Below are 21,590 nucleotides of genomic sequence, written 5' to 3' on the forward strand. Positions count from 1 at the left end.
GAACCTGTTACGTTTGAACACAGCCTGCTTTAGCATCTGGGGAGTTGTGAATGATGTTGAACATTGTGCAATCATTGGTAAACGTTCCCACTTCTTACATTGTGCTGCAGGAAAGGTCATTGATGGAAGCAGCTGAAGCTGATTGGGCCGAGGACATTACCCTGAAGAACTCCTGCAGAGATGGCCTGGAGCTGAGATGACTGACCTCTAAAAGCCAAAACCATCTTCCTGTGTGTCAGGTATGACTCCAACCACCACAGTTTGGTCCCTGATACCTACTGATTCCCGTTTTGCTCGGGCTCCTTGATGCCACACTCAGTCAAACGCAGCCTTGACGTCAAGGTTGTTCCACTTTCACCTCACCTCTGGAATTAAGCTGAGTGGCTCTGGCTGAACCGAAACTGAGTGTCACTGAGCAGGTTATTGCTGTGCAGGTGCTGCTAACAGCATGGGTAATGACACCTACCATCACTTTACTGATGATTGAGAGTAGACTGATGGGGCGGTAATTGGTCAGATTGGATCTATCCTGCTTTTTGTGTACAGGCCATACCTAGGTCACTTGATGAAGGGTCTAGGCCTGAAATGTCAGCCTTCCTGCTCCTATGATGCTGCTTGGCCTGCTGTGTTCATCCAGCTCTATACCTTGTTATCTCACTTTCCACATTGTTGGGTAGATGCCAGTGTTGTAACTGTTCTGGAAGAGCTTGACTAGGGGAGCAGCAATTCCATCTTTAGATAGCTAAGTAGCACAAATACCAACAATTTTATACATACAAATATTTCTAAATCTTTCAATTTGGAATCTAGAAAATTTTAAAAACATTTTTGATAAATAACATCCCTCATTCTGTATTGAGAATGGGATGGTGGAAGCACCTGAATGACACAGGTATCGAATCATTCGAATTTGACAGACTGCAGTCTGGGACTGGGCAATCTAATTAAAATTGGCCAACTAATTAAGTTTTGAATGAATTCCAAACATTTTCTTAGGTAATGTATCAAATAAACATTACAGCCACATTATGATCAGCCTCCTCCTCCAAACCATTGACACATACATGTCTCTCCTCCAAATCTCAGCCTCCATTCTCTCAGCAGCTGATTGATTCATTTAAATCTCTTGAACCCGTTTTGCAGCCCTAATGTAATTAATGTCATGTTGGACACCGCCACATCTTTATTCCCTTAAGGGAAATGCTTTGCATTATCGTTTGTTGATCTTTACGAGGTATTCCAGAACACCTAGACATCTTCTCTGTACATGCGCGGTTTTATTTTTGGTTCCAAATTGTATCTTTCTTTCTTTCCTTCTTTTCCAATAGCATTGGGTTAACTGCTCCACTTATAGCTGAAGCTGAGACTGAGCACCAATCCGAGAGGGTCTGACTCCTGTTGGCACTCATCGACTCAACAAAGACTGAGACTTCATCATCTTGGTTTCACTTTCTGATTCTTACGTTCTGCCTTCCGGAGGATTTCCACAGATTGGTAACAATGCGGCCAAAGTCCTCCAATCACAGGATTTCTGTCACCCAATCTCGTCTCTCGTCCAATTAAAGATCCTGGGGCTTGACGAGCAATGGAGGGGGAATCTATGACTGGAGCAACATGAGACGCAGAATCTGTGATTGGATGAGGTCCTCCTCTCAGATTCTGTTGCTCTCACATAAGCAGACTACCCTTTTCTGTGTGACTGCCCCCTGTGATTGCTTTCTCCTCAGTGTTTTGGGGATAATTATGCCCACTCCACACATGCATTTGGAGTGTTCCACTCCAGCTGAATTTATGCTTCATTTCATTGGCTTTTAGGCTCTATTTATATTTTTAATATATTATAAATAGATAAATCCAAGAAAAATAAACCTCAGAAAAAAGCACATGCTATTAGTGGTGTTAACCCTAAAGACAAGGTATAGTTAAATTACAGGGAGGTTAGGAATGTGGAAGGAATGCTTACATGTAGGTAGAGATAGTGGGAAATTTCTTCTTATCATCACATTGAATGTTAGAACCAGAACTGAAAGCAAGAATACTTTCTGATTAAAAGTGCCCATATGTGGGTTCTTTCTCAGCAACCATAAATCATTAAAGTTACAAGTGTGAAATGGATACAAGAACAATGAATCAAGAAATGTACAGTTCAGAGACATGCAAATCACAAAACCCAACTTGTGATAGATGGCTCAAACAGAAATCCTGTGTTAGTCAGAATTCCAAGTGATCTAAGAAATGAAAGTGATTGCCTTAAAGAATTAAATTCAAAGATAACTACCAAAGTGTAAGGAACTCGGAAATGTTTATTATCAAGATCAAAATGATGTGTTCAGTGGTTTCCCCTCTTTTCCCTTAGGCCTGTTGTCCAAACCTGAAACTCTCATTTATATTTAGTTGCTGTTTCATCTCCTTCCATGCCCTCTGCACGGTGTTTCTGTCTGTGACAACAGCCTCTTGTTTCCTTCACAATGAACTGCTAATCACTCAACTTCGCTTCCTGTTCTAGTGTTGGCCAAATATTGTAAATAGCTTCCTTTCTCCAAGAATTGTATCATTCTCCTCCATGAGTGCCATCATCCCCAATATATCAAAAAAAACTATACTTAGCCCCTCTACTTTGCTATCTAAATGCTCATCCTGAACTCCTGCAAGTTCTGATACCACTGAACACCATTCTTATCACTCAACTTCTTGTCTGAATTGCTCTATCACTGCCCCATGCCTCTGAAATGGCCAAAAGTCGTGAATCACATTCTCTGTGACTATGACATTTAACAAATGTGAGCCAAGTTTCCCTGGAACTAAGCAGCTGAAGGAAGGTGGGAGTTTCCAAATCCAGCATACAAAGCGCTTTTCTGACATGTCTTATGGGCCAAGAGCAGCAGGAACACTTCCGCTGAGTTATCCTCCCAGCCCAAGTTCACCAAATGTGATCTGTTCCCCTCCAATCTACTGAACACCGATCTGACATTTAAACTCCACCTACAGCAATATCCTCTGCCCTCTTTGCTCCCTAGCTTATGGCATTTTACCCAAAACCTTCCATCCCGACAGTTAACCAGTCTTTCAATTTGGACAGCTGACAGCTAAAAAACAGAGAAAAATCACTAAAATAAGGTGTGGTCATTAGATTCAGCAGGTTCTCTGCATTTCCTAGCAGCTAAAAGTTGCCTGTTTCCTTCTTGCTAATGTGGAAATATTTACTCCAAAGTTCTCACTGAGATTTTCCTCTATCCTCTGTGGTGTGCAGGGTTGCAGGATATTTATCCACACTACATTGGATTTCTGACCTGGCAAAAGCTATGGAGAAATCTCCACTATATTGGTTTCAAATTGTCTCTTGATAGTGTGTGCCCTGGGGCATGCTCCTCAGCTGACACTTTTAAGTCAGGATGTCCAAACTTTCAACATTACTTCTGAGGGAAGCAGCAACCATGTACAAAATATCCAGAGCTTGCAAAATCTATTGACATTTCTTCTTTATCTGAGAGCTAAAGGGAGAACATGTATTCTTACAAGACCTGAGCCAAATGCAATTCCTAGAACAGAAAGCAGATTCAGTTCTGCTCAGCTCTGTACTCAGCCAAGCTCCAGAAAGTCATGCTGCAGTTACTTTTCCTGAAAGTATCTCACAAACAATAGTTAGAACGTACAGAATGAACAAAGTAAGTGAACTGTGATCTGCGTTAATTGCTTCACTATTAAATTAGTTCTAATTGTATGACTCCTGCTCAACAATAGCCCTTAATGTTTCATTTCCCAAATTGAAGCTAGTGCTTGAATGTAATGATTAAGTCAATCCTGATTTAATTCCAATTAAATTCCTGATTCAAGGTAAATTCCTGATTTAACTTAATTTCAATAGTAGCTTAAAGTTTGTTATGTCGCTTATTTGAAGCACAGCTGTTAAAAATAGTTTCATGATCCGGTTACTTTGCGTCCATAGCACTCAAACAAAACCAGCCCTAGATAATCAATTCACCAGGACACTAGTCCCAGCATGGTTTGAGTGAAGCCTGTCCCAGTTCAACAGCTCTCCTTCTACACCCATACTAGTACCAGTGCTCCATGAACTGAAAACCATCCTTCCCACAACAATCTTTGAGCCACACATTTAACTCCTTGACTTTGCCTGTGGCTCCAATAGTAAACCTGAAATTATGACCTTAGAGGTTCTGCTTTTCAGTTTAGTTCCTAACTCCTAACAATTTGTCAGCAGAACTTCTTTTCCAGTCCTATCAATGTCATTCGTACCATTGTGCATGATGACACCTGGATATTCTCTCTCCCACTCCAAATTCCATTCCAGACTGGGGGAGATATCCTTAACCCTGGCAGGCAACATATCCTTCAGGGCTCTCACTCTCAGTTGCAGAAAACAGTATTTATCTTTCTAACTAAACTGTCCCCTACCACTACTCTGTTCCTATTTCATCCTGACACCTGAGTGGCTCCATGCACCATGGTGCCATGGTCAACTTGCTCTTCCTCCCTGCAACCAACACTTTCATCCACGCAGCTTGAAAGTTTGGTATCTGTTGAACAATTGCAGGGACAAAGGCTTCTCAAAGGCTATTGCTTGGGTCCCCATACTTGCTTGACTTACATACTTGCATGCCTTTAATCACAAGCCAAGTTTGAATTACTTAATAAGGACTGTATCTTTATGTTTTTCTCTACTGTTGATTGTGCACTGAAATAGGAACAGGACTGTTTTAAAAATCAAGGATGGTGGAAAGGAGTACTGCACTTTTTCAAAGCAAGACACTCACTTCAAATGCTGTTTATACTTTAGTTTGTTCGAGCAGTAGGAGTGGTTAGCTGGAGCCAGGAGGTGAGTGTGAAGGGGGATTTAGTTGGCAACAAGAAGCTGATTGACAACTGGTCACTACTACATAGACAAATGACAAAGACCTTCTGCCTGTAACAACTGGCAGATTGGCTCTCAGGTAGCAGAACAAATATTTGCTCAGAAACCATCAAACCTCCAGAAAGGAGGATGCTGTCTCTTCTCTATAGCAAAAAACACTTGGAGCCTAAACAAAGCCAGTTTATTTCCCTCATCAGTTGCTGTAAGCTGTGGCTTTTAACCAATAAATCAGAAACTTTATAAGTATAAACCAGCTGGGCTGTGCCTCCTGCAAATATGTATGTAGGTTTCAAGTTTTAACTAGTAGAGTTATATATCAACAGTCCATATGTGTATCTAAAAGTTATTTATTTGAAATATATAGTCATTGTTAAGTACAGAAACCTGGACCATGTTTTCTGTCAACCTGGGTCTAGAAGGTAAGTAAACTGGGGAATTTTTCATACTTGCAGATCTGTGTACATGACAGATTGGTCTGGACCCAATTTTTTTCCCCTAATTCACAAGTCTCAATGAATCAAGTGGTCCTTTACACTAGCTTCTATTACAGCATAATCTCCATTCTCGTGTTATCTGCAGGAAGCCCTTTCCTCTATGTCCTGTGAGAAACAGGATTTGGTGTAACAAAAACAGAAATTGCTGGGAAACTCAGCAGGTCTGGAAGCATCTGTGGAGACACATTTGAATCTAGTTCTAAAAAAGGGTTACTGGGCTCAAAATTTTAACTCAGCTTTCTCTTTGCAGATACTGCTAGGCCTAAGTTTCTCTCGCAATTTGTTTTTGTTTCATATCTTAGCATTCACCATTCTTTGTTTTAGCTTAAGAATTCCGATTACTTTTATAAATCGTTTAACTTTTGTGATTACTCCAGGAATATCTGGGCTTGATTTCCAACATGCTACCCCAGTGAGGTGTAACACTAATCCAAGGGGGAGCAAAATTTCCAGCTAATGTCTCCCTCCCTGATCTGGCACAATATCTGCATCTTGGACTCCAACTCAACTCTGTTTGGAAGTTGCTCAAGCTGCAAATATGCACAGATGTGGGTCACCTTGGTGACCAGAAACACCAAGATGCTGCAGCTGCAACACATCACCTGTCTTCCCTTTTCTACCAGTATTTTCTTTGTTGTAAATTAAGTCACTCTATCATCCTCGTTCTTTACACTTGAAGAATCCCCACTCTGAACACTTTATAATCTTTATTTCCTTTTCTTAAGCACTGGTATAGTGTTTCGTTTAAGTTTAGCTGTAGTGGTTGATAGGAACATAAAATTTGAGGAAACTATAGTTAAAAACCATGGATCAAGAGTTTCCTATCAACCAAGGATACTATTTGGTTTTAACAATAGTAATGACCAAAATTACATGTGATCCCCAAAGTAAGAGTACAAGTTCAACAATATGATGTAATAAAAATGGGATTTGACTGATTGGTCACTGTTACCCAACAGCCTCATCTATTGATTAATATACTCTCTATCAATCTCAATAAATAGCAGATTGAATATTTGTACTAAACTGCATTCCACATTTCATCTTATAAATAAGATGAATAGTTTGCAATAAAAAAATCATCAGGAAATCATCAGCTATACGCTCGATCATAATGCACAATCTCAAACTGGTGACAATGAAGGAAGAATTTCTCTAATATTAAAAACAAGGGCATAATTTATTCCAGGAAACAGGCTCCTGTCAGTTGACCCAAAAGTTACTAAGATTCTCAAGTGGCTGGGGAAGAAAGGTGAAATGCAGAGTCATCCAATTACATGGTTGGGACTGGGTCTTTTGCTTCCCTAACCTTCTGGATGAGATTCCTGGGACCTGCAGACATGTCCCTCGAGGAGAGAGGCTGATAGTGAAGTCTGAGGGCCATAATCTTTAGGGGAATGGTCTAAAGGTATATGTTGAGGGCTGTATGTTGGCACTTTTAAATTCAGGATCAGTAGCTCCTTTCTGCGCATGTTCAGCGTTAGGGGGATCTGTGATCTTCATGAGCCTGACTCAAATCCTTTCACTGGCTGCTGAACGTCAATTTAAAAGAGCCAACATACCTCCCTCATAATGTACTTTTTGACTATTCCCCTCCAGATTATGACCCTCAGACTTCACTATCAGTCTCTCTCCTTCTGTTCTACGCCCTTGAGACCATACCATCAGACCACCCATTCAATCTGTCCTTGGCGGGATGTGAGCATCCCTGAATGAGCCTGTCCTTATTGCATATCCTTTAATTGCCCTTCAAAAGATTGTAGTGAGTTTGCTTCTTGAGCCACTACAGTCCATTTGGTGTAGGGGGACCCACAATGCCCTTTGGGAGGGAGATCCAGGATTCTGAACCAATGACACCAAGGAACAGTAACATATTTCCAAATCAAGGAGGTATCTCAGTGGGGAACTTGCAAGCGGTGGTGTTTCTAAGTATCTGTCGCCCTTGTCATGGATGGTAGTGGTCATGGATTTGGAAGATGCTATCTAAGGAGCATTGCTGAGTTTCCACAGTGCATCTTGTAGATGGAGTACATTGCTGATACTAAGTATAGGTGGTGGAGGGAGTGGATGTTTGTGAATGTGATGCCAATCAAGTGGGCTGCTTTGTCCTGGATGGTGTCAAGCTTCTTGAGTGTTGTTAGAGCTGCACTCATCCAGTTAAATGGAGAATATACCATCACACTCTTGACTTGGGCCTTGTAGATAATGAACAGGTCCTGGGGAGTCCAGGTTGAGGACAGGAGTCATGACATAGCCATAGGCCGTTGATAGCGGGAATTCAGCAATGGCAATCCCATTGAACATCAAAGGACAGTGGTTAGATTCTTTCTTGTTGGAGAAGGTTAATGCTTAGCACTTACGCACAATGAATGCTGCTCCCCACTTATCAGCTCAAACCTGGATATTGGCCAGGTCTGACTGCATTTTGACAAGGTCTGCTTTAGGATTTGAGGAGTTGCAAAAGATGCTTAACATTGTGTAATTATCTCTTGGGATGGGTTTCAACGTTTATCACAATTAATATTTGAGATTTCTTGGGCCTTCCTTCCGTTAGTACTCGGAAAGTCAATCCTTTTTTTAAAAAAGAACGTTCAGATGATGCAAGCAAGTTCCATACTAAGCACCTTATCTCTATGGTAATGGAAAACATCTGGGATTGCTGATAAATATTTACATTAACTGTTAGTTTCAAAGCTAAATTATTGCTGAATTCAAGCAGATCCTATTTTTGCTGACCTTGTTAAATAAATATAGGTAATCCTTTAAACTGCCATTACTTGAAGTTGCCTGAAATTTCTGACCTCCAGAGGCTCAGTTACCTTTCTTACGTAAAGTTTAGTTCTGCTAAACTGACAGGTATACATCCAAAGGTTGAAAATCCTGAAATTCAAAATTTTCACACTATGCCCCTTCAGACTTTGGTGCATTACATTAAGTTCTGTCTAGGGTTTGAAACAACTGCAGAACAAATTCTTTTTGTACCTCTTCAATTAACTCTGTTTATTCAAAAATGTCAATAGACCTGAAAGAGATCATCTTTATCAGCTCCTTCACCTAACAAAACAGCTAGAATTTGGTTACGGATTTAAAATCACAATGGGAAACATCTAATATCTGCATGAAGCAATGAAGCCTTGAAGGACAATAGAAAAGCATAACTGTCAATTGAGACAAACTATATGAAAAATGCAATATTGAAACACCCTTGACAAGGGTGAATTGGGGAAATCAAATCTTAGCAATACTCAAATTTTGCCTACCTTTGACTCTGTCACTTTTGAAAGAGCATAATATAATTGAAAGCAACTCCATGCTCAAATAAATTATCTGTTGGCAGTCTTCGTGCATATGAAAATAAGTGTAATCGTCAGAATACTTACTCTGCGCAGATTTTATTCTGTTTATAAAATTTGTGTCTTGCAGTAAACAACCGTGAGATGTATTTTGCCATTTCAATATCATCCTAAGGAAAAGTAAAAGAAAAATCACACCGTATAATATCTAAAATAATGGATTTCATACCAACGCGATGAACAAGTTAGTAATTTTCCACCATATAATTTTGGTCCATACCCCACCACAATGCAGTGAGACAGCATGGTACTGCACACTCTTAGCATAACATTTCATCATTACACCGACCACCCATGAGAATTTACAGCCTACAACCAAACTTCTCCCCACTCTCATCAGGGATTTTGGCCTAACCACCTGCATATTACCTGTGCATCTTGTAAGTACTTGGAAATCCACCATTTCCATGCCTTCCCACTGTTGGTACCTGTGTGGTGGGGGAGGTGAAATGCAAGGGGCTGTGGGAATCTTGTTGGTAGGCATGCTGGAAAGATAGGATGTCAAAGTAGCCATGCTTCCCTCTCATCTTTATCTTTAACTACTCCAACACTCTCAGCTGTTTATTCAAAGCTATATTAGAATTTTAAATAAAACCCTTTTAGCACCTCCAGTCCGTTTTATGGTTCCCCTCCCTTTTTAGGCAATGCACTAATTTTCCTTGCTGGCAATGGCAAATTCTCCACTGAGTGGCAACAATCCTGCAGAGAACCTGCCCTGAATCCACCATCAGGCCTGAGCGATCTACACTGCGATGTGACTCAGTACAATGGGTTGGGATTATGACTAAGTGAAAGCAACAGGCATTAGCTCATGCACTGAAGCAATTCAGGCAGTACATCCACATGCTTCAAAATAAAATTTCAACCTTTTTTTTAAGAAGGAACATCAACCTGTTAAGAGATGTCATTGTGAACCTCTAGAGCAGGTGGGACTTGAAGCCAGGCCTTCTTCCTCAGAGGTGGAACACTACCACTCTGCCACAAGACCCCTAAAGCCTAGTATTCTCAGGTGGTCTCCCATCCAAGTACTAACCAGGCCTGAGTCTGCTTAGCTTCTGAAAATATTGGGCTTTTTCAGACTAGTATGCCTCCTTAAATGTTTTGTATCACACATGCTCTCGTTCTTAAATCACCCCAATATGTAATTCACATTATTTCACCTACACATATACATGCATGTTTAGAAGAGATATCACACTCTATGGGCAGATTTAGTTGGTCCCATGTTCCCATAAATGGCAGTTGAAAGTTTTGTCAGGCATATTTAAGACAGATCCAGCATTAATAGATTCTTAGGATCTTTATTCGATTAGTATTCAAGTTTAGTTTTTAAATATATTTAATTTCATCAGCATTGCATGAGATAATGAAAACCACACGAGTAACATTTTTCTTTTAACATTTAAAGTCTGCAGACACCCAATATTAAACTCAAACTTTCTTCACGCCATGTGAAACCAAAACGGCATTTTTTAACAATAGCAAATAATTCTTCAATCAGAGCAAAGTGTATTCAAAATTACCAGTATATAATCAGAATAACATTGCCAATGCAACAAGCAGCATAATCTAAACTTAAACTAAAAACTTGAAGTATCAAATCAGCCATTTTCATGTCAAAGAGGTTGAGTCAAATTTTATCAAAAACTACCAGTGATACAATTAAACCAAATATATTGTGAAACAACATTTTTAAACAAAGATGGTATTCTCTTAATTCAATTTTCAGATCAATATTTTCAGAACAATATCTGACTTATTTCTTATGCAACTTGCTATTTTTTCGGAAAAGAGTCAATGCACCCAAACATTAATTCTGCTTCTCTCTCCACAGATGCTGGCAGACGTGTTGAGTTTCTCCAGCATTTTCTGTTTTTATTTTAAAGCTATTGTTGTTAAAAAAAGAAATTTTGAAAACTTTTAATTGGAGATGATAAAAGGTTAACAGATATAATGGATTCTTCAGGATGACGTAAGATTGTTTAATGCATGATTGGGTTGCTTAAGTTGCACCAATCTGCTACACGCCCACTCAAAATCCATCCTCATGGACTTCAGTTTCACATCTTCTGTAGATTTAAAGAAATCAATGCACCCAAATGAAAGCTATTCTAATTTGCCATTTGATGCATTACCATCAGTCATATTTTCAGATTAAAGTCATAGACTCACATAGCACAGAAACAGACCCTTCGATCCAACTCGACCACACCGACCAGATATCTTAAACTAATCTAGTCGCTTGTGCCAGCACCTGGCCCACATCCCACTAATCTCTTCCTATTCATGTACCCGTCCAGAATCTTTTTAAATGTAATTATACCTGTCTCCACCATCTCCTCTGGCAGCTCGTTTCATACACGCACCACATTCTGTGTTAAAAAAGTTGCCCCGCAGGTCCCTTTTAAATCTTTCTCCCCTCACCTTAAATCTATGCCCTCTAGTTTTGGATTCCCCTACCCTGTGAAATAAACCCTTCTTTTGCAATCTAGCCTTTGCAATTTAGTCATTTACTAAACAGACAAGGACTAAATTTTAAATGTTGTACTTATCATACATTGGAAGAAAGGTGAGATGAAAAGCAGCCTTATTAATTTTTAATAATTACAACCTCAGTTGTGGTAAGTTCAAGTTCCATTGCAATCTCTTTGTAACTAATTATTCTATATCAAACTTTATGAGTCATCAGTTATTCTCAAGGTGTTTTATGTTTTGTCTGGTACATTGCTAAAAGCAATGCAGCGTTGCCAGACCAGTTATTCTATAAGCTCCATATTGGTAAAGGTAAATGATGCTGGAGACCTCCATGTAAATGTAGCTGTCATTGTTTTGACACAAAAGCCTATAGTTTCAAACTGTTGCTATTGTAATGCCAACATTATTTAAAATAAATTGGTGAAAATAATACTGAATGGAACATCTAGCTAACTGTGCTGTATAAGTGATCTCAAAGAGTATTCAGCTGTTTAGTAAATAGGTTTATATAGGGGAGGGGGGGGGGGGGGGGGCTACCTGGCATTATTCTAATGTTCATAAGAGACACAGGCACAGAAAATAGGAGCAGGTCTTTCGGCCCTTTGTGCTTGCTCTACTTTTCAATATGATGTGTGAAATAATCCAGCACCCCGTTCCTGCTTTCTCCTAAATACCTTTGATCCCCTTAGCTCAAAGGACTATATCTAACTCCTTTTGAACATATTCAAATGTTGTGGCCTCAACTGCCTTCTGTGGCAATGAATTCTACAGCTCAACACTCTCTAGGTGAAGATATTTCTCCTCATCTCAGTCCTGGCATTCTTCATATCCTTAAACTGCAAACCCTTATTCTGGCCTCCCCAGTCATTTACAACATCATTCCTGCATTAACCTTGTCTAGTCTTGATAGAATTTTATAGGTTTCTATGAGAGCTCCCTCATCTCCATTCTTCTAAACAGCAGTGAAAATAATCCTACCCAATCTAGTCTCCCTTCGTACTTCAGCTCTGTCATCCCAGGAATCGGTCTGGTAAACCTTTGTATTACTGTGTCCACAACCAGAACGTCCTTTCTCAGCTACGGAGACCAGAACTGCACAGGTGTAGTTTCACCAATTGCAGCAAGACATCCGGCCCCCTTGAATGCTCTTGCTACGAAAGCTAACATACCATTTATCATCTTCATGTGTGCTGCATCTGCATGCTTGCTTTCAGTGAGGGGTGTACAAGGGCATTCAGGTCTCATTGCACCTCTCTGTTTCCCAATCTATTCTCTTCTTATTTTTGCTACCAAAGTGGATTACCTCACATTTATCCATATTATGTTTCCTTTGCTATGCATCTGCCCACTCGCTCAACTTATCCAAATCACACCGAAGCATCAGACAAAAAAAAAACTGAAAGAATTGTGGATGCTGGAAGTCTGAAACAAAATCTCAGGAGGTCTGCCAGTCTCTGTCGAGAGAAATCAGAGTTAATGTTCTGGGTCTAGTGACCCTGCTTCAGAAACTCTGCCAGACCTGCTGAGATTTTCCAGCAATTTCTGTTTAGGTTTTGCAGTGAAGCATCTCTGCATCCTCCTTAGGTTAATCTCCCAAACAACTTTGTCTTCTGCAAACTTGGAGATATTACATTTAGTTCCTTCATCCAAATCATTAATATATATTGTGAAGTATTGCTTCCTGTAGTACTTTGTTAGATACTGCCTGTCACATGGTAAAGTGAATAAATGTTGCAGTTCCTCCATGCACTCTTTAAATACTTGTCATTGCCTAATACCCAAGTAATATTCCCCAATTTATCACAGCTAGCTCGCAACTCATATCATCAGATTCCTTGATTAGGATTCAGAACCCTAGTTTTAGAATCAACTAAGTCACTCTCCATTTTAAGGAAAAATTCTATCATATTAATTCACTCTTCCTCATGGTGTCTCACACAACTACACTGCCACAGATTCCTTTCTGATTGCACGGTACCTGGTCTAGGATGGTCTGTTCTCTACTTGGTTCCTCATCATATTGATCCAGAAAACTATCATGCACACACTCCAAGAATTCCTCCTCCATGGTTTGCTAAACTCGGTCGATGTACAGATTAAAGTCACCCATAATTAGAGCCATACTTTTATTGCTTGTCATGTCTAAGTCCTAGATTAATGTCTTCCCCAAGATTACCACTACAATTTTGTGGACTATATACAATCCCTACTATTTTTTCTACCACTTGGTGTTTCTAAGCTCTACAGATTTCACTTCACTAGAACCAAGATCCTTCCTCACTATTGCATTAATTTTCTATTTAACTAGCAATGCTACCTCACCTCCTTTTCATTTGTTCTTCCTAAAAAGTGAATAGCTCTGGATATTCAGTTTCCATCCCTGGTCACCAGACAGCCATGTCTCTGTAATCCCACCTGTATCATACATGTTTATATCTATTTGTGTAAATAATTCATCCTCTTTATTGCAAATGTTCTGTGCATTAACACACAAGCCTAAATGCGCGTCTTTTTAACATCCTTAGTCTCATTCACATTATTTCACATTGTGACCGTTTCATTTTTGCCCTTGAATTTACTTTTCTTATTTCGCCATTTAGTCTTTGTTTTCGCTTTTGTTTCCTTCTCTTCTGTCTCCTTGTATAGGTTCCCATCTCCCTGTCATTTTAGTTTAAATCCTCCCTGATTGCACTGGCAAATACTCACCCAAGACTTCAGTTCTAGTTCTGCCCAGGTGCAACCAGCCCAGTTTTTACTGGTCCCAACTACCCTCGAAATGGTCCCAATGTCCCAAGAAACTGAGTGTTACAGGCATTCCAATTGCTCACTAGTTGTAAAGGAGTTATTTTTCTTTTGGATGCCATGGTGAAAGGATCACCATCTAGAACTGCCTCCCACTCACTGTGTTGAATTATTATAAATGATCAACAGGAAACAGGCAAGTATGAGTTTGAAGGAAAATATGTTTAAACATTGTGTACTGAAAACAAGAATGAATAATTATGTTAATAGATTCAACAGCCGTTTCTTATTCCTGTTTTTGTGCCATTACAAATAAGAAACAAACTTAAAATGCAGCTAATGTCTTCTGTTTCTGTCTTCTCTTTGACTTCAAAAAAAACCTTCCTGTGAAATTGCCATTAGTTCTGTCCAAATACAATACAGCATTAATTTTGGCAAGCCATTCTTTTAGCCAGACATTACAATGAATGTTCAGCTGCTCTCCTCATGTAGACTTTCATCAGGAAATTAATAGATTTATCATCCACTGATTTATAAAAATGGTTGGCAAGATCCTGATACATCTTTAGCGACATGCATACACAGTTAATTCATATAAATAGGTATGAACATTCAAATGTATTCTAAAAGAATTAATGACTGTTAAATTAACTGCAACATGGTTTTATTATTCAAAGCATAATTTTGTGCAGTTATTGCAGTAAAACCTCAGTTAAACAAACCAGTGAAAGGCAAAATATAAAAGCAAAATGAGTACTTGTTTAAAAAAATGCAGTCAAATGGAATTTGAAATGGCAAAACAAGTAGCAACATACTCCAAAAGTGCTTGAGCATTTTTGGGTGTCAAGAACCATTTGACTTCTGTGTAGCCACAGTCTCTAACGTGGTATTATTTCCACCCAGGTTTAATACAAATGGCCTGCAGGAAGCACTACCTCTAGTGGTGGGTTTCCTGCATGTTTAAAATATAGTCACATTTATTGACTGCAGGTGGATTGCACATCCATTTGTGTGTTTCTGAGTTGAGGCTTCTGTTTACATTCGCAAGAAAATCTAAAAACAATGGGCATTAGAACATTCACGTTTCTTTGAAGGCTAAAGAGTCAAAAAGACAGCTCCTGACAAGGAACAAAGATTTTCTAGTATCTCTGTTCGATCTGAAACAATAAACAAAACCTTCATTTACAGCTTTTATCCAGAATTCCAGATACATACAGAGATTGGTCTATTAACAAAAGAACACACAAAAAAAAAATCAATGAAGATGTGAAACACCAAAAATGGCAGATGATTAGTTATCAGGAAGGGAAACCTAAAGCCAGACATTCTGCTTGAGATTGGAAACGTCATCATACAGCACACTGTAGAATGAGGCTAATTAGTCTACTGCGACTGTGCCAGCTTTTAGGAAGAGCTATCTGATTAATCCCAATACTCTCTTTTTCTCCCACAGACTTTGTAATTTTTCCCCGTCAAGTATGTAATTGAATGTCCTTTCACCAGCCCTTCAGGTATTGCATTCTAAAGAATGACATCTCACCGTTTAAAAAAACTTTCTTCACCTTGCCTCTAACTCTTTCATCAATTATTTTAAATATGTTCATCTGACACTGGAACAGTTTTCTTCATTTACTGCAGCAAATCTCTTCAAGATTTTGAAGACCACTATTAAATGTCCCCTTAATGCTCTACACTTTAAGTGGAACAGTTTATCTAGATTCTCTAAATCCCTGGTACCATTTAAATATCTTCTCTGTAAAGTTTTTTGCATCCTTCCTGAGATGTGGTACCCAGAACTAGATGCAATACTCCACCTGAGATCTAACTAGTGATAAATAAAATGTTCATGTTAACATTCTTCTGACTATACCTTATGGCTGTTTATAAAGCCAAGAATCCTATATAGCTGGACATTGGAGTGGCATGATGGCTCAGTGGTTAGCACTGCTGCCTCACAGCACCAGGGACCTGGGTTCAATTCCACCTGCGGGTGACTGTGTGGAGTTTGCATATTCTCCCTGTGTCTGCATGGGTTTCCTCCAGGTGCTCTGGTTTCCCCCCACAGTCCAAAGATGTGCAGGCTAGGGTGGATTGGCCGTGCTAAATTGCCCATAGTGTTCAGGGATGTGTAAGTTAGGTGGGTTCAAGGGGGTGGGTGGGATGCTCTGAGAGTCAGTGTAGACTTGTTGGGTCAAAGGGCCTGTTTTCACACTGTAGGGATTCTATGATCATACACAATCATCATAGAATTCCAACTTCAGAATTAATAATGGACCCTTTCTACTACTTCAAAGAAAATAATCAAGTTAGATAAATATGATTTTCTAAATTTGGTTGTCACTTATTAATTAAATCTTTTTAAGCGATAATTAATATCGTTCCTGACTATTTTGAAGTTTTTCTCACAACCAACATCAAGCTGACTGGTATAACAGAGGTAGCAGGAACTGCAGATGCTGGAGAATCTGAGATAACAAGGGGTAGAGCTGGATGAATACAGCAGGCCAAGCAGCATCAGAGGAGTAGGAAAGCTGATGTTTTGGGCCTAGACCCTTCTTCAGAAATTCTTCAGAAACCCTTCTTCAGACTGGTACTTTAGTTGCCAGGTTCATTCCTCTCCACATTATTGAACAGGGTGTAAAGTTTGCAGGAATTGCTTCACATCTGCGGAAGATTGCCATTTTCATCCTTACTTCCTTCATCAACTTAGAATAATAGTCATCTGGACTGGGTGAATCTCTCTTGGTCACCTGTTAACTATCTCTATTTATGTTTAACCAATATAAATTTCCCAGTACAAGCTCCTCTACTGTGATATTGATAACATGCTCCTCTATTGAAAACAGGTGCATGAGATTTATACAGTACATCCATAAAGAGGACATGGATGAAGAATGAGTGATTTCAATTTGTACAGTTTAGCTGGATAGCAATTTTTGCAACTGAGTCCTGAAGGGAAGGTGATGAGGCCAGAAATGATTAATCAGATTTCATGAACTAATGTTTTCACCTTGATTAAGCTCAATAAGTTCAAAAAGAGATGCTGGCTTAGATTTAGAGGAAGGAGAAATTTGAAGAACAAAGATGTCTGTTGATGCCTTGGATTATGTTTAAATTTGATTAAGCCAAATTAATAATGGATGTGATAGCTTCTATTGATATCTGAAGTAGTACATTTCAAAAGGCAGTTCAATATCTGGAAACCATAATTCAACAGGCATTTAATCGATGCATTTAGGAGAAGTGGGGAGAGAGAAAACACTGGAGCATCGGTATTTAGAAGGCATTTACTAGAAACTAAAGTATGATGATAACAAAAGATTCACAAAGAAGGAATTTTACACACAACTTGCCAAACAAATGCCAGAGGTCAACTCCAAAGTACCAAAGCGGATAACAGAACCATTTTAAAATAACTGTTAAACTACTATAAACTCAAAGAAGTTTGTAAAGCAAACCACTATAGCTCCAGATACTTACTGTGTGAAATGGAACCGTTTCTTCTTTGTTTGTTAGCTCCACATTAATTGAAGACCTGTTGTGCGTAATATTTCCAATTTCATTCCATCTGTAAATTCAAAGACATTTTATACTATCAATCAGGTTTCGATTTTATTCTTTTGAGACGGAGTTTGTTAACCCTGGTTACTGCTAAATACTTTGGGTGAGAATCCACATAGACTCCTCAGACAAATTTATTGGGTGATTCATTGAAATGAGGTGGTGGAGTCCATTCTGGGGCAAGGAAAATCTGAAACCTATCAATTAACGTAAAATCAATTGTTTGGACATGTGGAAATTATACACAAAGTAAGACTCAGTTTAAGCAGTTCTTGCACATATTTTAGATCTCCAGAGGAACTAATGATAAGGAGATTAAGGAGCAGCATTGTGCATGAATATCAAAAATTGCCTCAAGGATGTATTTGAGGAAAAGAAAACTGGAGGCTATTTCATGTAGTTTTAAATCTCAGAAATTTAGTTCAGATAAACAATTGCATTTGATCTAATACAGCTTATTGTTTACCTGTAAGTTATTGTTGGCCGGCCATTCCTGTGCTTTACAAATATTCCCATAAAAGAAATGCCAATGACAGTGTCATTTCCAAGGTTATCCTGTTAAAGGGGAACAAATACATATTAACAAGGAGAAATGTACATAACACCCCATGCACAAACAAGTACTACCAAGCTACTTCAGAGATAACAAGGTGTGGAACTGGATGAACACAGCAGGCCACGCAGCAGCAGAGGAGCAGGAAAGCTGATGTTTTGGGTCTGGACCGTTCTTCAGAAATGGGGGAGGGGAAGGGGTCTCTGAAATAAATAGAGGTGGGGGTGCGGTGATAGAGGAGCCCCCTAGCCTGCACATCTTTGGACTGTAGAAGGAAACCGGAGCACCTGGAGGAAACCCATGCAGACACAAGGAGAATGTGCAAACTCCACACAGACAGTCACCCGCAGGTGGAATCAAACCCAGGTCCCTGGTGCTGTGAGGCAGCAGTGCTAACCACTGAGCCACCGTGCCACCCCAATGTTCAGACATTTGGATTCTTGGCTTTATAAACAGCCATAAGGTATAGTCAGAAGAATGTTAACATTAACATTAACATTAACCCCCACCCCCACATCCTACCTACTAGCCTCATCCCCGCCTCCTTGACCTGTCCGTCTTCCCTCCCACCTACCCGCCCCTCCCTCCTCACTGACCAACCCCCTTCCCAACTCCCTACCTACACTCACCTTTACTGGCTTCATCCCCACCTCATTGGCCTGTCTGTCTTTTCTCCACCTATCTGCTCCTCTATCCACCTTCTATCATCGCCTCCCCCTCTCTCTATTTATTTCAGAGCCCCCTTCCCCTCCCCCATTTCTGAAGAAGGGTCCAGACCCGAAACATCAGCTTTCCTGCTCCTCTGATGCTGCGTGGCCTGCTGTGTTCATCCAGCTGCACACCTTGTTATCTCAGACTCTAGCATTGGCAGTTCCTACTATCTCTGAGACTTTGAATATCATCATATGTACACTAGCAATTTAGGTCTGCTTTAGGTACTTTCATAGGTATAATGTTGCTAAGGAACCAAAGTGTCTAAAATTTCGGAGTGTGTCCAGATGAGCCAACAAACAATATGATTTTGCAACCTAGTATTCCAAAATTACAAACTGGGCTGGATAGTTTTGCCTTTGGCATGTGCTCTTACATGTACATTTCCAATCTTCCTAAAGGTGGACTGAAAAGATCACACATTACAATGAAATCAGATGCCAAGGTTTTAAGATAACAAGGTGTAGAGCTGGAGGATGGGGATGTAACTCATTTTTTCTGAGATTTGGAAGCTCTCAGTCCAATTGACAATAGCTACAAGCATCCCTGCCACTCAGCTACCAGCTAGGAGCATAAGATTATATTGAAGGAGGAAAATGATCTCAAAAGTGATTGGAAAATAATTTTGTCTGTATTAAAGCATTTAAGCTTTTTAAAGCTTTGAACGTTGCTTGAGAGTTGTATGACACATGGCTAACAAAGAAGGTTCTGTGGTTGACGGCATTTTACTGGTAAGAAGAGGGAATGTGAACAACACTAAAGGCAATGGATAGATTTGGTAGTCAAATTAAAAGGTTCCTTTAAGGAAGTGGGTAAAGAAGACCTCTGCTTGTATCCTCCTGCATACAGAATCTTTGAATGTCATGCATCTCTAGCACAATGTTAACAGTCAGGCTTCTTTCAATTGCTCTGGCACCCTTCTCTTCTAAGCAGTAGATGCCATACAGAATTTCCACTAGGAAACCCACTACACCCAGTCTGAAGAGAAGAGCCACTAGCACAGACTAGTGTCTAGCTGATCTGGATATCTGTTGTTTATACTTTGATTATAATGGAACTTAACTGAGGCAGGAATGACAGCATAAGGATTAGCATAGTTCTACGCCCTCATTGTCTCAAATATGCCATTCATTTCAGGAATGAAGGTTCCATTGTTCAAAGAAAATTATGATAGAAAATCATGCTGTAAACTCCATTCGAATTGTAATAATAGGGATCTGGTCTAATCCAGATTATTGTATGTTCTCACAACCAATCTAATAAAAAAGAGCAGGTTTTGAAATTGTAGGGTTTATTTTCACTTTCTAAAAAGCACTTATTAAAAAGATACACGCTAGAAGAGTGAAAAAGAACCAATCAAATTTTTCAAATGTTAAGTGCCACAAGATAAATCCTTCAATAGGCATTCTTGGACAAAGTCTTTGAGTGCTTGCTTATGATTTTTCAGCTGTGATTCATATAAAAAAACTGAACTGGCGAAAATTTGATTATTTGACATTTGTTTCTGTCAGTCTCCTCAAAGAATGAGCTGTAAGTAGGTTGGTTGTTGGTTGAGTCTAAGCAAATGATGGATTGCTGTAATTCCTACATCCTCAGAAATGCTACATTCAATCACAATGTTTCATAAGGGAGATAATTTTCAAATGTAAACTATGTCCCATTACAAAACAAACTCACCGGTTTCATGATCTGATGAAGACCCCATTTTCCAGTAGACCCCAGAAATCCTGCATAGGCCTGCACAGAGTGAGACAGGACACCATGCTTTGCCTAAATTTCCATTTAAACATTTTAAGGGCTCAGCCATCTGGTCATCCAGCATTACCTGGCAGTTTGTACAGCTGGGAGACCACAGGACTGAGAACGGAACAGAAAACAGACTGCGACTTCCAAGGCAGCTACAAATTGGAAGCCAAGAGGGTTGTGAATTAGGCGGTCGACTGCACAGATAAAGGGCTCCAGACCAAAGAGTGTGCTGCCAGAGCAGGCTTCAAGCAGTTGGGACTCTGAGTACTACTGGGAGCCACTGGGGCTTGGAAGTAGCTTTAGTGTAACTCAACAAGATTGGAGATCAGAGAATCCCAGGATCATTACCAGCATGGTAAAGTTAGCTACCTGTCAACAAGCTGGAATTGTGCCTGTGAGTATAAACTGTAGGCACAGTTGCATGAATTGCGGCAGGAACAGTGCCAAAAGGAGTATGAATACCAGGTTGGGAGCAGTTTTTGAGACAGTCCATAACAGAACTGCTATTGAAACAGTTCTGAAGCTAGGTCTTTGAAAATGAAGAATTGGAGAATTTGCAAAGTTTTAATGTGATTTTATGACCTGCAGTGACACTAACATCTGGGGAGTTGTTGAGAAATCTGTGAGAAATTTCTGAACCAGATTTGCCATTTGATGTACTCTGAGTGATGTTTGACCAGTTTGTCCATTACCAATATTTACATATTGCTAATTTTGGTTGTTAGAATATAAAAGTATATATTGTAGATTGTTTGACTGTTCATTCACTGTACAGTAAATATAAAGTTGGTTCTTTTCCAAAACTGTGGAATCTGTGGCTTTATTCCCTTACTCTCCTAGTAAGAACCCAGGAACTTGCACATTGTCTATTTTAAAGGTAAAGTTACTGTTCCCTAAACAGACCGTAGCATTTTCGAGTCTGATCTAGAATCATAACACCCCTTTGCAACATTGAAGTTATTCACATCATAATATATCTACACCATCTTTGTAAAAAAACTCCTTGCTAATGTAAATTTAAGTTCCATTTTCTCTTTACAACTTGTGTTCGATTACACGAATCCAACTTAGAAGGAAGTTAAGCA

At 39.5% G+C, this 21,590-nt stretch overlaps 1 protein-coding gene across 1 annotated transcript in view; it reads right to left on the bottom strand.

The window, feature by feature from the left end:
- LOC109927539 (protein tyrosine phosphatase non-receptor type 14) overlaps positions 1–21,590 on the bottom strand; it is a 241,753-nt gene that overhangs the window by 21,195 nt on the left and 198,968 nt on the right. The window contains exons 8-12 of the mRNA XM_048601325.1: positions 17,962–18,050; positions 17,415–17,502; positions 8,745–8,827; positions 3,033–3,086; positions 2,171–2,228 (exon numbers count right to left, since the gene is read on the bottom strand). Of these exons, the coding sequence (XP_048457282.1) occupies positions 2,171–2,228; positions 3,033–3,086; positions 8,745–8,827; positions 17,415–17,502; positions 17,962–18,050 (372 nt within the window). The remainder of the gene's footprint in view (positions 1–2,170; positions 2,229–3,032; positions 3,087–8,744; positions 8,828–17,414; positions 17,503–17,961; positions 18,051–21,590) is intronic.

This window comes from Rhincodon typus, chromosome 9, assembly GCF_021869965.1.
Source record: "Rhincodon typus isolate 14 chromosome 9, sRhiTyp1.1, whole genome shotgun sequence".
NCBI lineage: Eukaryota > Metazoa > Chordata > Chondrichthyes > Orectolobiformes > Rhincodontidae > Rhincodon > Rhincodon typus.